This window comes from Danio rerio, chromosome 20 (genome assembly GCF_052040795.2).
Source record: "Danio rerio strain M-AB ecotype USA chromosome 20, GRCz13ab, whole genome shotgun sequence".
Lineage (NCBI taxonomy): Eukaryota > Metazoa > Chordata > Actinopteri > Cypriniformes > Danionidae > Danio > Danio rerio.
In genome coordinates this window covers 25,533,022-25,548,229 of record NC_141040.1, presented here as the reverse complement: position 1 = coordinate 25,548,229, position 15,208 = coordinate 25,533,022, and the positions used below count along the sequence as shown (strand labels likewise).

At 35.0% G+C, this 15,208-nt stretch overlaps 1 protein-coding gene across 3 annotated transcripts in view; it reads left to right on the top strand.

The window, feature by feature from the left end:
- Positions 1–658: 658 nt before the first annotated feature.
- The window catches only part of syne2a (spectrin repeat containing, nuclear envelope 2a), a 165,523-nt gene continuing 150,973 nt past the window's right edge, over positions 659–15,208 (top strand). For 2 of the 3 annotated variants that reach the window (NM_001365331.1, NM_001365330.1), the window contains 2 exon segments: positions 672–813; positions 10,374–10,496. In NM_001365331.1, coding sequence (NP_001352260.1) covers positions 10,409–10,496 — 88 coding nt within the window. In that variant the 5' untranslated portion in view covers positions 672–813; positions 10,374–10,408. 3 annotated transcript variants of the gene reach the window in all.

The following is a 15,208-nucleotide window of genomic DNA, read 5'->3' as shown; positions in this document are numbered from 1 at the left end:
AAAGTGCAAAATCTACACTTAACCTTATAACCTTATTCCTCACAACGACCACACACAAACATACTGTACACACGTCTCCGTTTGTTTTTCTAAAATGCTAATAACAATTATTTGAAAGCTGCGCTAGTGCAATATATATATATATATATATATATATATATATATATATATATATATATATATATATATATATATATATATACACACACACACACACACACACACACACACACACAGTATATGCACACTGTCGCGCCTTAATTGAGCATTATCGTTTTTTTGAACGCTTATAATGATTACAAAACTGAAACGTTTTGTGCTCATGTTTAATATTTCATACTGCATACATGTTTCAAGTGCAAATGAATTTCGCGCCTTCGATGTGGCGATTGAAAGCTTTTTTAACCGATTCTTTTGATTCTTTCAAGACATTTCGTACTTTGAGAGTAAAGTTATGACGAGATATAGGCTATTGAAAGACATATAAAAGTACAATGCTACGCTGCGTTTAGCTAGCATTTTAAAAGACAAAAATGGAAGAAGAAAACCACACTTACGAACAATTCAACTTTTTGAAACAAAGATTCTGTTCAAACTAACCGATTCTGTGAACTGATTCCAACATGAGGACTGAAAAGGTGTGTGTTCAAGTTCAAGAGGACTGAAGGCGGGGTAAAAACCCTTCAAACAAATCATTGCCGCGACGCCGTGTTCACGGTTTGTTTTCATTTCGACCTCCAGTGCTTCCAAAGGTGCAGTTTGGAAACAGTTGAGGGGAATAGTTGCCGACTTCAAACAGCGGACAGCCTTATTGTGAGTTTGTAAAACTTTCTGTCTGTGTTTTATGAATGAACTGCAGAGCTGTCAGCTTATTCTTGCTGCCATGCGCGTTTCAAGTCATGAACGTTAACCACAGTATCAGATCATTTAGAGATGTTTATGTTTTAAATAAAAAAATAGAAGAATTATATCATATTAATGGTTTTATGGTACTATTCACACAGTAAATGTGCAGTATTATTAATTTTGGCTGATAGTAAAAGTTGCAGCAGGTAAGGCAAGACTCTGCAGGTGAACATTGAAGTGTTTCTATTCATTTTAATTTTTGTTAAGTTCTCAGTTTAAAAAGAAAAAAAGGATGTAGTCCGATTTAAACATTCATTGTTTTTTATCAATATTGATATTTATTATTAGTACAATGACAATTACACATTTAAGGTTTTTGCAGAAGAGATTTGGGGATCTCTTTAGAAACTAAAGAAAATTCTGAGTAACGTTACAGCTGGAAAGATACATTTTAAATTTGGCTTAGAATAAATGTTGTATAACCAGCCATATTATATATGAACATCTGTAACAACCTTCTGAATACAGATTGTTTGGTGTATGTAAGCGCTGATAAAGTGTAGATTTAACGCTCTTTTATGGCTGAAGGAAAAATATAATTTTGGAAAAGGCCTTTAAAGGTATGCATTTTAATTTGAAATGCGAAAAGCCTAAAATCTCAATATCAACAGGTGCATGAAAATTATGTATTATTTTTAACTGATTTGATTATTATTTATTATTAGTATTTTTTTCTGCAGTGTCTCACCCTAAGCTTTCTAACAATGCTTACAGGTAGTAATTTGTTTCAGATTATTTTACTGAAAGTGCTTGCTAATGGTATTTGTACTCTCAAGTTATTTCACACTGACTACATGCATTTAGAATGTTTGTAAAACATTTAATAGGTGTGGTATTATATACAGTATATGAGTGTACAGCATAATTTTTACAAAGAAGTTTACCAAATTTCTTCAATCCAGCTCAACAGTAAAGATCTAATATTAACAAATATTACTGTACACCAGGAATAGCTTCCACCACCTCATATCCAGTTATTTCATGCATTTATTCATTTTCTGTTCGGCTTAGTCCCTTTATTAATCTGGGGTTGGCACAGCGGAATGAACCGCCAACTTATCCAGCATATGTTTTACGCAGCGGATGCCCTTCCAGTTACAACCTAACACTGAGAAACACCTACCCATTCTTGCACACACTCCCATACACTACGGCCAATTTACCTTATTTAATTCACCTATAGCGCATGTCTTTGAACTTTGGGGGAAACGGGAGCACCCGGAGGAACCCACGCGAACATGGGGAGAACATGCAAACTCCACACAGAAATGTCAAGACAGTCAAGTTACTCAGCCAAGTCTCGAACCAGCGACCTTTTATGCTGTGAAGCGATTGTGCTACCCACTGCACCACTGTTATTATTATTATTATTATTATTATTATTATTATTATTATTATTATTATTTTGCGTTAGTTTAATTACACTACCCTTATGTCTAAAGTAATATGATTCTTTGTAACTGTGATTATCAATGCAATGCCATCCCCACCCATGCCTGTACCACACCGCACCTAACAGGTCTTTTCAGTGTGAGACTTTGTCTGGTCTTGCTATTTAATTAGCTGAATGTTTTGGGGCGCTGTCATTGTTATGTCATAGATGAGTTGGGAGTCTTGGAAGTTTGGTTTAAAACATGGATTTCATGACCCAGAAATGTGTGCATTTAGCTGCGTGATACTGAAGTCACCTTTGAATGAGTGTCACTTTGGAAACCGTGTCCTTGCAATAATAATAACCACAGGCAGTGTCATCTGATACACTTTCAGTCAAAGTGGAACAGTGAGAATGAGGACGTGTATGTCATCTTATGACACTGCGTATTGTAGGTACTGTTGTTTGTCATTGCGTTTATGAGACCCAGAGCAGCTGCAATGTAATGGCACACTTGTAGTTGTTTAGGTCAGTGTTTTGTGGAAATAACACCATCAGATGTTGATGCCCTTGTTTAAATATACAACAACTTTTAGATGGTGTCACGAATAGCCATGGGACGATAACCATTTTCAAGGTATACCGCGGTTTGGAAAAGTCAAGGTTTTAAAACTGCCAAAATCTTCTGCTATACTGTTGGTATATGTAAGATTTATTTATTTATTTATTTATTTATTTATTTATTTATTTTTAGGTAAGTTTTAGGTTTTTTTTTTTTTAGGATGACAGTATCTCCAGAAGAAAAGATATCCAAAATGCTGTTTTAAATTGTAATGAAATCAGTGTTTTTGAAACTACAGGGGTCTGTTCTTCGTACCTCGCTTAAATGATCTAAGATTATTTGGCAGATCCCGGATCTTTTAATCTTGATAACTGATCTCTCGCTAATTTGGTTCTTCAAACGAGTTTGCGAATCAGATTAGAATGTCTGGATAAACTGATCTGAGATCGCTGCGTGTGTTGTGAAGGACAGATCTATCGATCCTCGAAATCATGATCAGCAATGCAACGATTGGCTGACGGCACAGCAGCGTAATGACATCATCTGATTAATATTCAATTATCCATTTGAGAAAATTACATCAAATTAGCAGTAAACGGCTTGTTAAATATGACACGCAATAACCTTCCACATTTGTTGTGAGCTGCAGGCTTTCCACTTTCATGTGTCAAGTGTATTCATCATGTATTTCAATGCAAATCAATGTATTTAGTTCCACATTTAGAAAATACTTTCTTTATTATAGTAGCCGTTTTTTAATCGGTGTAAAGAATAACTGGTTGTTTACAAAAGTGTTTTCGTATTGGTAAAGGCGTCTGCAACTTTTGTGAAGCATCAAACCACCGGCATATTAACTATCAAAACAATGCTTATGACTGCTGAAATGTATTATTGCTTTAAAAAAATTCCCATATTGTGCATTTCTATTATACACAATTTGTACTAAAGCGATCTAAAAAGTTAATATCAATAAGTTTTCTCTTTGCACCACCAGGTGGCAATCTTTGTACTTTCATTTCGAGGGTGCAGATTGCATACGTTTTATTAATATGTATAACTTTATTTATTTTATTAATGACTATAACTTTATATATATACATTATATATATACATTTTCCCAAGTGTATATAACTACTACTGTAAGAAAATATCAGATTTCAAAACATACTTTCTTTGCTTGAACTAAGCCGATCTAATCCTGTTTATATGAATTGAACCTGCTCCCGATCAGGTTTGACGTAGCAGAACTGTTGCTACTGTATGACAACAACTCTCGGATGAAGAACGAAACGATCCTGGATCGTGTCAAATCGTCAATATCCAAACCCAGCTAACTGAGTAATCCACGTACGAAGAACGGACCCCAGACGTCAATGGTTTATTTAAATTATTTCGCCTGACATGTTTTAAATGACACGCAAAATGTTTTAAATGTTTCTCAATATGAAATATATTGTGTTCAAAGGGGAAAAAAGTTTTTTTGTTTTTTACCCAGACATTTTTAAAGAATATATTTTAAAGCAGTAATCACAATATCGTGAAACCGTGATGTTTTTATCCAAGGTTATCATACTGTCAGAATCTTATACCATATATTTAGATGTACATTTAGGAATTTAGCAGATGCTTTTATACGAAATGACTCAAAACACTCAGAGAAATGGGCTATCTAGGGAGCAGTTGGGTGTTTAGTGCCTCACTCAAGGGTCTCACCTCAACTGTTATATAGAGGGTGGAAGAGAGTGCTGGTTATTCACTTCATCCACCAACAATCTCTGCAAGTGCCAGGATTCAATCCTGTAACCTTTGATTCAAAAGTTGCTAACCATTAGACCATCTATGGCTGCTCATATAGGCCATGATTTGGGCTGATACCATACCGCCTCTATAATTTTCAGGTCTGGATGGATTCTCCAATAGTTTTTTTTCTCCAGCTCACTGGATTAGCAGTGTGCTTGGTATCATTATAATGCCTAAAAATAACCATCTTATCAACAAATTCTTTCCAAAAACAATGGCAAAATAGATTTAAACCTGTCTTTACTCTTAAAGATTCCCAATCCCATCAGTTCTGGCAGTATTACAGAAATGCAGTCCAAAACCGGGACTGAACATGTTTCACTGAAGGCTGGAAGTTTTTTAAACTTTCTAGAGTTTGTGGCTGATTCCAGCTGGTCTGTAATGTTAGTTGCTGGTGGTGTGGACCTTGACGTCACAGAGGCGCTCATACTCACAGCCACATGATAATATCTCATTGCTGTGGAAGTGTGGAAGTTATTCAAAGTGTGTAAATAGCACTATGTTCATGATTTGCCTACATGACTGCCTGAGCTGTTTAATCTTGCATCCTTTTACACACTCAACTTGATTCAAGCCAATCCCATACATGATGATATCCTGACAGAGATTGCTGAGGTAAAACAGCTACTGTGTTCCTCTTTTGGAAAGGTAACTGCCTCTTCTCGCTGAACTGAGCTACTGGAGTATCAACAGATTGTTGACCATGCGCACGAATGGCCTCTGTGCTCTAGGTTAGCAGTTCTCTAATAATCATTCATTCATTTTCTTTTCGGATCAGTCCCTTTATTAATCAGTAGTCACCACAGCAGAATGAACTGCCAACTTAATTTTCTAATAATAATAATTTGAATATTTTTTTTTTTATCATTGAAAAAAAATAGAGGCGATGCAGTGGTGCAGTAGGTAGTGCTGTCGCCTCACAGCAAGAAGGTCGCTGGTTCGATCCTCGGCTCAGTTGGCATTTCTGTGTGAAGTTTGCATGTTCTCCCTGCGTTCGTGTGGGTTTCCTCCGGGTGCTCCGGTTTCCCCCATAGTCCAAAGACAATGCGCTACAGGTGAATTGGGTAGGCTAAATTGTCCTGTGTGTGTGTGTGTGTGTGTGTGTGTGTGTGTGTGTGTGGATGTTTCACAGAGATGGGTTGCGTAAAAACGTACTGGATAAGTTGGCGGTTCATTCCGCTGTGGCGAACCCCGGATTAATAAAGGGACTAAGCCGACAAGAAAATAAATGAATAAATAAAAAAAAAAAAATAGAACAAAAGTAAATAAAAAAAAAACAAAAATAAATTGTATATGCCATTATAGGTCAGAATCTGCAAAACCAGTGTCGACAGGTGACACATTTTTTTCACACTCCTTAGTGAAGTTTATTTATAAACAAATTTCGAGAGGATCACGTGCTTATGATTGTTCTCAGCTGTTCCAGCATCAGCTCATGACTAATTACCCTATCAGACGATTTTTTAGCTCACTATTAATAACAAGTTTTTTCTTATTTCAATATCTTCGTCTTGAAGAAACCCCCCCACCCATCCCTATTTCCCCATTTTTCAATTAGACGACACGGTGGCTTGTGATTAGCACTGTTGCCTCACAGCAAGAATGCCCCTGGTTTAATTCCCTTTCAAACCAGGCGACATTTCTGTGCAGAGTTTTGCTTGTTCTACCCGTGGGTTTTCCACGGGTTCTCCGGTTTCCTCCCACAGTTCAAAAACAAGCACTCTAAACAATTAATCCAAAGTATTTTTAGCCAAGTTCTGAGTACACCTCTTCTCAGCATCCATAAATGACCCTTAGCTACTATAAGCAAGGGGGGAGTCATCGAGATCTACCTGAGCTCAAACTCCCCTCTCGCCCTGCAATGGGAGGGAGCCCAGGGCTCGATGATCTTATAAGCTCAGGGCTCTCTCCCGGGACAGCATGCCAAACAAGCTTTATTAACAATCATCAGCTAAGTGTGAACTCTTGAAAATATTTTAAATCTAAACTGCCAACAAAATTGCAATTAGCACATGTTTAATTCTTTCATCTGTCATCTTTCATTTGTTATCTTCCATGTATTCAATATAATATAATATAATATAATATAATATAATATAATATAATATAATATAATTGGTGCAGTGGCAGCAGTAATGCGATCGATGTACTGGTCCATTGTGGTAAAGAAGAAGCTGAACCCAAAGGCAAAGCTTTCGATATATCAGTCAATCTACATTCCTACTCTCACCTATGGTCATGAGCTTTGGGTCATGACTGAAGGGACAAGATCTTGGATACAAGTGGCCAAAATGAGTTTTCTTCGAAGGGTGGCAGGGCACACTCTTATGGATAGGGTGAGGAGCTCTGACATTCGGGAGGAACTCAGAGTAGAGCCGCTGCTCCTCCACATTGAGAGAAGTCAGCTGAGGTGGCTCGGGCTCTGTTTCAGATGCCTCCTGAACGCTTACCTATGGGAGGTGTTCCAGGCATGTCCCACCGGGAGGAAGCCTCGGGGTAGACCCAGGACACGCTGGAGGGACTATGCCTCCCCCCGGAGGAGCTGGAGGAAGTGTCTGGGGAGAGGGAAGTCTGGGGTATAGCATCTCTGCGCAGTCAGATTAGTTTCAGTATATTTTTAGTAAACAGATTAGATTGAGTACAACTTTTAAAAGTTTTATTGAAGCCTTCAACTTGAAATATTATCGGTGCAAACCTTACAAACTGCAGGTAACGTTTATGCATCTGGGACCTAGGCATGGGCCGGTATAAGAGTCTAATGGTATAATAACTTGGATAAAAATATCATGGTTTTGTGGTATTGTGATTACTGATCTAACATATATTCTTTTTAAATGTCTTGGTAAAAAACAAAAACTTTTTTTCCTGTTGAACTCTTTAAATTTTGACTTTTCCAAACCGCAGTATACCTTGAAAACGATTATCATCCCATGGCTATTGGGAACACTGGTATCATACAGGTGCTGTTACTGCTTGATACAGAGTGCTTTTTGCATGTCTTTACTGACCGTCCTATTAATAGCATCAGATTCCACATAGGTCTCTCCATCTATTTTGCCCTGTCTGTTTTTTCTCTCTCTGTCCATCTGGGCACATATGGCAAAAAAGCACATGGGCTGTCTGTCTGTAACATGCTGTCAGTCTGCATACTTGCTCTCAATGCTGTTGTTTCTTTTTTTTACTGGAGTTCTGGCAGCAGTGAATGAGGCTGATATTTCCATACTTCTGCTTTGGCTCTTTAAGGTTGGTGATTCTGAATCTCACCCAGAAACAACAGGTGTGTGTGTGTGTGTGTGTGTGTGTGTGTGTGTGTGTGTGTGTGTGTGTGTGTGTGTGTGTGTGTGTGTGTGTGTGTGTGTGTGTGTGTGTGTGTGTGTGTGTGTGTGTGTGAGTGTGTGAGTGTGTGTGTGAGTGTGTGTGTGAGTGAGAGTGAGAGTGAGAGAGCGCGCTGAATGAGCGACTGTGTTCTGGAAGAGTCAGGAGGGATTCATACACTGCCCACTCAATACAATGTAGTCGTTTTCACATTTAATAACAAGGTACTCAGAGTACAGCCCAGTGAGTGTTGAGGACAGTGCCTGACCTGTTATCCTTTCATTCGAAGTTCAGATAAAGAACAAGCTTGTATTTGTGTCGCTGTTAGAAAATGCTTACTATCAATTAATTTATTTTTTTTGATGGGGGATTATATCAAGAGGCTTTTTAGATTCTCTTTTCTTTCAAACAAATGTGGGCAGAGCTTTAATAACATAGAAAGAAAAAGGCAGACAATTGGATGGTTTTGTTTTAAACAATCTTTTCCACTATACGAGAGAGTCTAAAATCTCTAAATATCTATAATACCCAGTAACAACCATACAAATTGTGCTTTTAACAAGAAAGAATACAGGTCAGGTAACTTAGAATTTTTATATTGCAGTATATTAGGGCTGCACGATATTGTAAAAAACTGATATTACAATATTTTAATTTACTCCAATATTGCGATATAAATGCAGTTTGAATAGCTTGGAAAGAATTCATAATTTCATAATTCATAAAATCATAATTGACATAGGGGAGCGTACATTATCAACATAAAATATAGGTTAATTTTAATAATGACCAGCACAGTTCAATTCAACAGTATACATAAACAGAAAGTAAATAATCACTGTATAATAATAACAACAATACAACAATGTATCATTTTCATTGAGTAAATAATTATATAAAGTACACTTTAGGCTACAAATGTTTAATTTATTGTGCTCAAATGACTTAAATTTGCTTGAAATGATGAGTCACAGGCCTTAAAAACACAGGCCTATAATAAACCTTCACTCTAAGGTTAAAATTTGAAATGACACTATTTTTAACTGTAATGTCAACTATAATCCAGACTACATTGCAGATCCATGCGATTAGACTATTGCGGAGTCACACATTGCGATATCAATGCTGAAACGATATATTTTGCAGCCTTCTTTATTATATTATATTATATTATATTATATTATATTATATTATATTATATTATATTATATTATATTATATTATATTATATTATGTTATGTTATGTTATGTTATGTTATATTTGTTATATTAGAATTTATTTTATTTTATTATAATAATACTTTTAAGACAATAATGATAGTTGTCTTAATTAATATTATTACTTTTAAAAATTTAAAGGGATTGTTATGATGATTAACCATACAAACTGTGTGGGAAAGTAATATGAATATAAAAAATACTAGTCATAATAACAGTGCCATGTGTATACAGTGTTGTTATGCACTTGTCGTGTAGTATTTCAGCCACAATATTGTTTAATAAAGTAATAAACCTAAAAATAATGTCTGTGTGCATACGTTTGTTCATGATCTACTTCCCTTGACTCATACTTCCATCGTAATTCACTTACTGTCTTACTCTTCTGTTTTCATTCACTGATTAGACTGTAATGGCTGTCAATATTGTGTTTGTGTGGCCGGAATATGATTAGTTTATAATCTCTAACTAGACTTCCTTCTTTCATTTCCTTCTTCACGTAGGTACTTTATGCTGATGTTGGCGATCTGTTCATAAGCCCTTTCTCTCCCAAACAAATTCACAGCTCCATCACAATTATGTGTGCAATTAAGAGTCTCTCGATAAAGCTCTTAATGTCATAGCACCGCAATGTAGTATTCCAGACTTGACGTTCTATGTTTGGTTTAGATGTTTTAAATCTATACATTATTAAAGAGGATCAACATCTGTGTCATGTGAAACTTCATTGCAGTCTTTGTCTTGTTTTCATACTGTATTTGCTGACCGATGCTGTCAAAGTCAAGCAACACTGTGTTCTATTGCACAGTCTCCTACCAAAACAGACCACAGCATTACAAGTTAACTTTCTAATTAAAATCTCACTAGCCAATCAGAGTAGACCATTCTTAACCTGCCCTTATTAGAGGTCTGTGACAAAATAGTCAATCAAAACGTGCATAAAGCTAAAGCTAAACCACATTTCTAATGCATGATGTGCTAAAAAGAATAAAGAAAATGTTAACTTTCTTCTTTCATATTTTGCTATTTTCTGCAAAAGTACATTTATATTTCAAAAGTTGATTTATTTTTTTTTCTTAATTTACATAGATTTTATTTACAATATAACTCTCTATACAGAGAGTCTGCAAGAGCTCAGATGATAGTAATGTGAATTCTTTCCATCTTGTCATATTTTTTATTTTAATTTGATCATTTCAGGGGGAATGAGTTTGTGAGAGTGTCGAGTCAACAGTATGGCGTCAGGGGGAGAAAGCAGCGCTCCTCCTGAGGATGAGAGGGGTGTTCTACTGGACATTGATGACGTTCACTTGCTTTTACAAGGTTAGTCTTAACTTTCAGAAAATTATCTGTCTTTGTTTATTTAGTTCTATTTGTGTGGCCTTGAGCATTTTTCAGTGAGCATATTTTTAGAATATTATTAAACATTGTTTCCTTAATCTGAATGGTTTGGAATTTGCACTTTGTGTACACCTTTTTAAGATGTATTTTGTATCAATAACAATTGGGTGACATAAAAGATGTAAATGGGCTCTAATTTAATTTAATTTAATTTTATTTAATTTTATTTTTTTTTCATTTAAGATTTAATTTAGTATTTTTTTTCATTTAAGATTTAATTTAATACATTTTTTTATTTAAGGTTTAATTTAATATTTTTTTTCATTTAGCTTTTAATTGAATTTTCATTTAAATTATTTAAAAAAGTTAATAAATAAATATACATACATACATGCATATATATGTGTATATATATATATATATATATATATATATATATATATATATATATATATATATATATAAATATGTGTACATATATGTATGTATGTATGTATTTATATTTGTTTATTTATTTATTTACTTTTATTTAATTATTTACATTCTTTTTTGCATGATTTCTATAACTGGAAAATTCATGTGAAATAATAAAATATTATACTGTAAAATATTTAATCTCATTAAAATATTAAGTGACCTTTTCTTGTCAAGAAAATCATGGTCAAATAACCTTGGCCTTTAAATATTTTTGTGAGCAGCAGGGCCAAAAGCTCAAAAAGGTTCATAGATCATTTCAGCCATCTACTGGACACTGTTGTCATAATCTTATTGTGACCTGACGTGAAGCCATGTTAGCAATCTTTCTCTAAGTATAAAAGTTATCATATGTTTCAACCTTAAAAGTGTAAACATTTGTTTTTGTCAAGTTCTAAAGCAAGTGAACTTGATGAAATAGTGCAGACTTTAATGTTACTAATTCCAGGTTAAAAAACACCAACTGTTCCTTGTCAAAAATGACTTCAATCAGCCAACACGTAACTGCTAAAGCAGCAGGGAAATCCAAAGACTTGGATTATTACATTTAATGCCATTCATTGCCTTGCAGATAAGATATGGGGCTGATTTAGCATATTAAATCATAAGGAAATGAATATGGAGTTGTTTACTAAAGGGATTCTGAAGGGTGTCTTTTCACGAAAGAATCAATCCCAAAAGAAATGTACGATTCACCACCTGAGACAGTCTGTTTGCTCTTTTGTCTGTTCTCCAGTCTCCTTTTCATTTGTCTCATCTCTCTGAGGTTTAGGGCGGATTCAAGGCGGCGGGTGGGAATCGTAAACTGTTGACTCACCACATTTTCAAACAAAAACTTGTTCAGAGAGGGTGTGCTTGAAGTTTATGGTTTTCTGCTTTAGAGAACCTGTTCCTCGAAATGATCTTGAGCAAACACTAACCTCTGGCAACTTAACAGTTGATGGAATAGTTCACCCACAAGTAAAATGTACTCCCATTCTTTTGTTGAACACAAAAGAAGATTTTGTAGAGAATGTTTTTGAACTGGTCATGATTGGCATCCTTAATAGTACAGTAGTTCTATAGAAGTCAGTGGCTGTGTTTCTAACATTGTTTAAAATATCTTCTTTTGTTTTCAACTGAAGAAAGAAACTCAAACTTGTTTGGAACAAATAAAGGGTGAGTAAATGATGACAGAATTTTAATTATAGAGAGAACTATCCCTTTAAATTGTGCTATTTCTGTGACACCAGACACATTATAAAAATAATAACTAATATTAAGGTAAATAAATAATAATCTTCTTTGGTTTGTTTCTGCCACTGGTCATTTAAAAATATAGGCTTTATCTGAAATCACCTCTATAATATTTAATACAATTGATGTAGATCAAAAATGGATGCTGTTCAATAGTTTTAGGACAACTTTAATAAAAGGTGTTGATCCACTTCAGATGTTAACTACTTTATTTGAGCGAATATTCATTTCTAGTGTTCAAAACCATTGTGGAGATTCTGAAGTGCACTCAGTTAATCTTGCAATGCACTTCTATGGCGAGTTTACAACCCATGAACACACAACTGCTAGAAAATACCCTTAATCCAATGTGAGAGTTTGCGCGCCAAATAATTTGTCATGACTGATCTCCAGATGGCATCCACAGTGCAATCCTATCAGTATAAGGTTCAAAATAAAAATAAACAAACTTAATGATAATAACCTTGTGCCGCTCCATTTCGAACTGGCTATTTTTTGTTATTATAAGTGTATATGGCAGTAAATATTTTGTTGATCAACATGAAATGTATTTTGTTTGATGCATTGATTTAAGTGTTTGATATTCTGAAATCAATTCAAATCAAATCAAGTTAGTTAATACCTTTAATTAAATGTACCTTTTACCGTCTATAGTATACAGTATTACAGAAATTAACACACTGTTTCATTACTAATAGACAGATTGTTAAGTGTTGTAAATAACTATCACAAGGTCTGACCAAGAAGTTTAAAATGGAATGCGTCTGAAGGATGTATCTACCAGCAAAGCACAAACAATATGTCATCCCTTTCAATGCACTAAATGCTCCAGTTCACTCATTCATATTAGTGGATTATATAGTGAAAGGGGCGATTTCAGATACGAAAACTCAGAGCATTTAACCTTTACCCCTCAGACTTTAATATGCTGTACATTGTCTTCTGTGAGGCATTATTAAATATTCTGAATTATTCATTTACTATTCATCCTCAGTCCAGCTGTGACCTTACAGAGCTTTGAGCCTGAAGTTGTTGGTGTCTCCTCTTTCATTTCCTCTGACTTTCACTGCTGTGCTTAATGTGTGTCATGTGCCGGGACTGTCACTAAAAAAACATTAGTGCACGTGTGTGTGTTGGTTCAGACAGTCTCTGTTAGCTGGTTCATTGTTGCCAGGCAGCTGAATGTTTGCTGTGGCAACAGCTCTGTCTTAAGTCTTGTTTGAGTGACGTCACATTTTTCTCTATGATAAAACTCCTGTCGTCTGTATAGGGATTAACACATTGAAGGGGTCATGAACTGCCATAAATTTATTTTGCGCTGTTCTCTGAGTGTATATTGTAATGTTATCAAAATTGTTGCATTAAAAACATAATTGTAAAGTAATAAGCTGTTCTGTAGTGACCCTTCTTATTCTTCTGAACAGACTTTTTGAATATGTGTGGTGCACTCGGGTAAACACCCACTATGTGATTGGCTGACTGTTTTTTATGTTTTAAAAAATTCTAAAGGTTGAAAAGACAGTTCTGTGTCAATAAATGTAAACTTCTCTTACATCCTTAATGGATGCTGCTGTGTTTTAGGTTAAAAGGCAAAAATGCACAACCTGTAATAATGGCCAAAGCAAAAGTGAAAATGTTACAAATATAATTACTCCCATTTGTGTGATTTGTGGCCTTTTATCAGATACAATAAAGTCAGCACAGCATTTTAGTTTCAGTTTTTCCAAAAATACAGCATTGAGTAATGCCTTTTCTGTATAATAAGTGTATAAAATATATAATAATAAATACTATAAGTAAATAATATGCAAGTAATAATAAAATAATTTAAGAAATAATTTTATAAAATAAATATGTTGTAAAATGTAATGAACAAATTACCAGGTTATCACTGACACTTCACTAAAAATAAAGGTGATACATATATTTCCTTATATTGAGATTGCAAGAAAAGCAGTGTAAAAAACTCTTACTTTCAGTGCATCCAGAAAGTATTCGTAGCGCTTCACTTTTTCCCCATTTTTTACATTAAAGCCTTATTCAAAAATTTATTACATTTATTTCGTTAAAATTCTACACACAATACCCCATAATGAAAATGTAAAAAAAAGATTTTTTTATATTGTTGCAAATTAAAAAACAATAAACAAACCTGAAAAATCACATGTACATAGGTATTCACAACCTTTGCCATGAAGCTCTAAACTGAGCTCAGGTACATTCTGTACCATTCGGTATCATTCTTGGGATGTTTCAGCAGCTTAATTGAAGTTTACCTGTGGTAAATTTAGGTTATTGGACATGATTTGAAAAGACATACACCTGTCTATATAAGGTCCCAGGGTTGATAGTGCACGTCAAAGCACAAACCAAGCATGAAGACAAAGGAATTGTCTGTAGACTTCCGAGACAGGATTGTCTCAAGGCACAAGGCTGAGACTCTCAGAGCATAAGAAACAAAATTCTCTGGTCTGTTGAGACTAAAATTGAACTTACGTTTGGAGAAAACCTGGCACCACTCATTACCGCTCAACACTTAAGTGAGAGAAAATAGGAATATGGTGTCTCCCAAACCCTTGTTTGAGATGGAAGCCGGAAATCACCAAGTCGAGCCAGGTTTCCAGTGGTCATGCTATGTTCCCTGCTCATAAAGCACACAGCCAAAATATCAATGGAGTGGCTTCACAACAACTCAGTGAATGTCTTTGTGGCCCAGCCAGAGCCCAGACCTAAATCCTTTTGAACATCTCTGAAGAGATCTGAAAATAGATGTACACCATCGCTCCCCATCCAACCTGATAGAGCTTGAGAGGTACTGCAAAAAGGAATGGGCAAAAATGTGTGCCAAGCTTGTGGCATCATATTTAAAAAGACTTGAGTCTGTAATTGCTGCCACAGGTGCATCAATGAAGTATTGAGAAAAGTCTGTGAATACAATTTCCAAAACAAAAAAAATCACATTGTCATTATGGGGTATCGTGTGT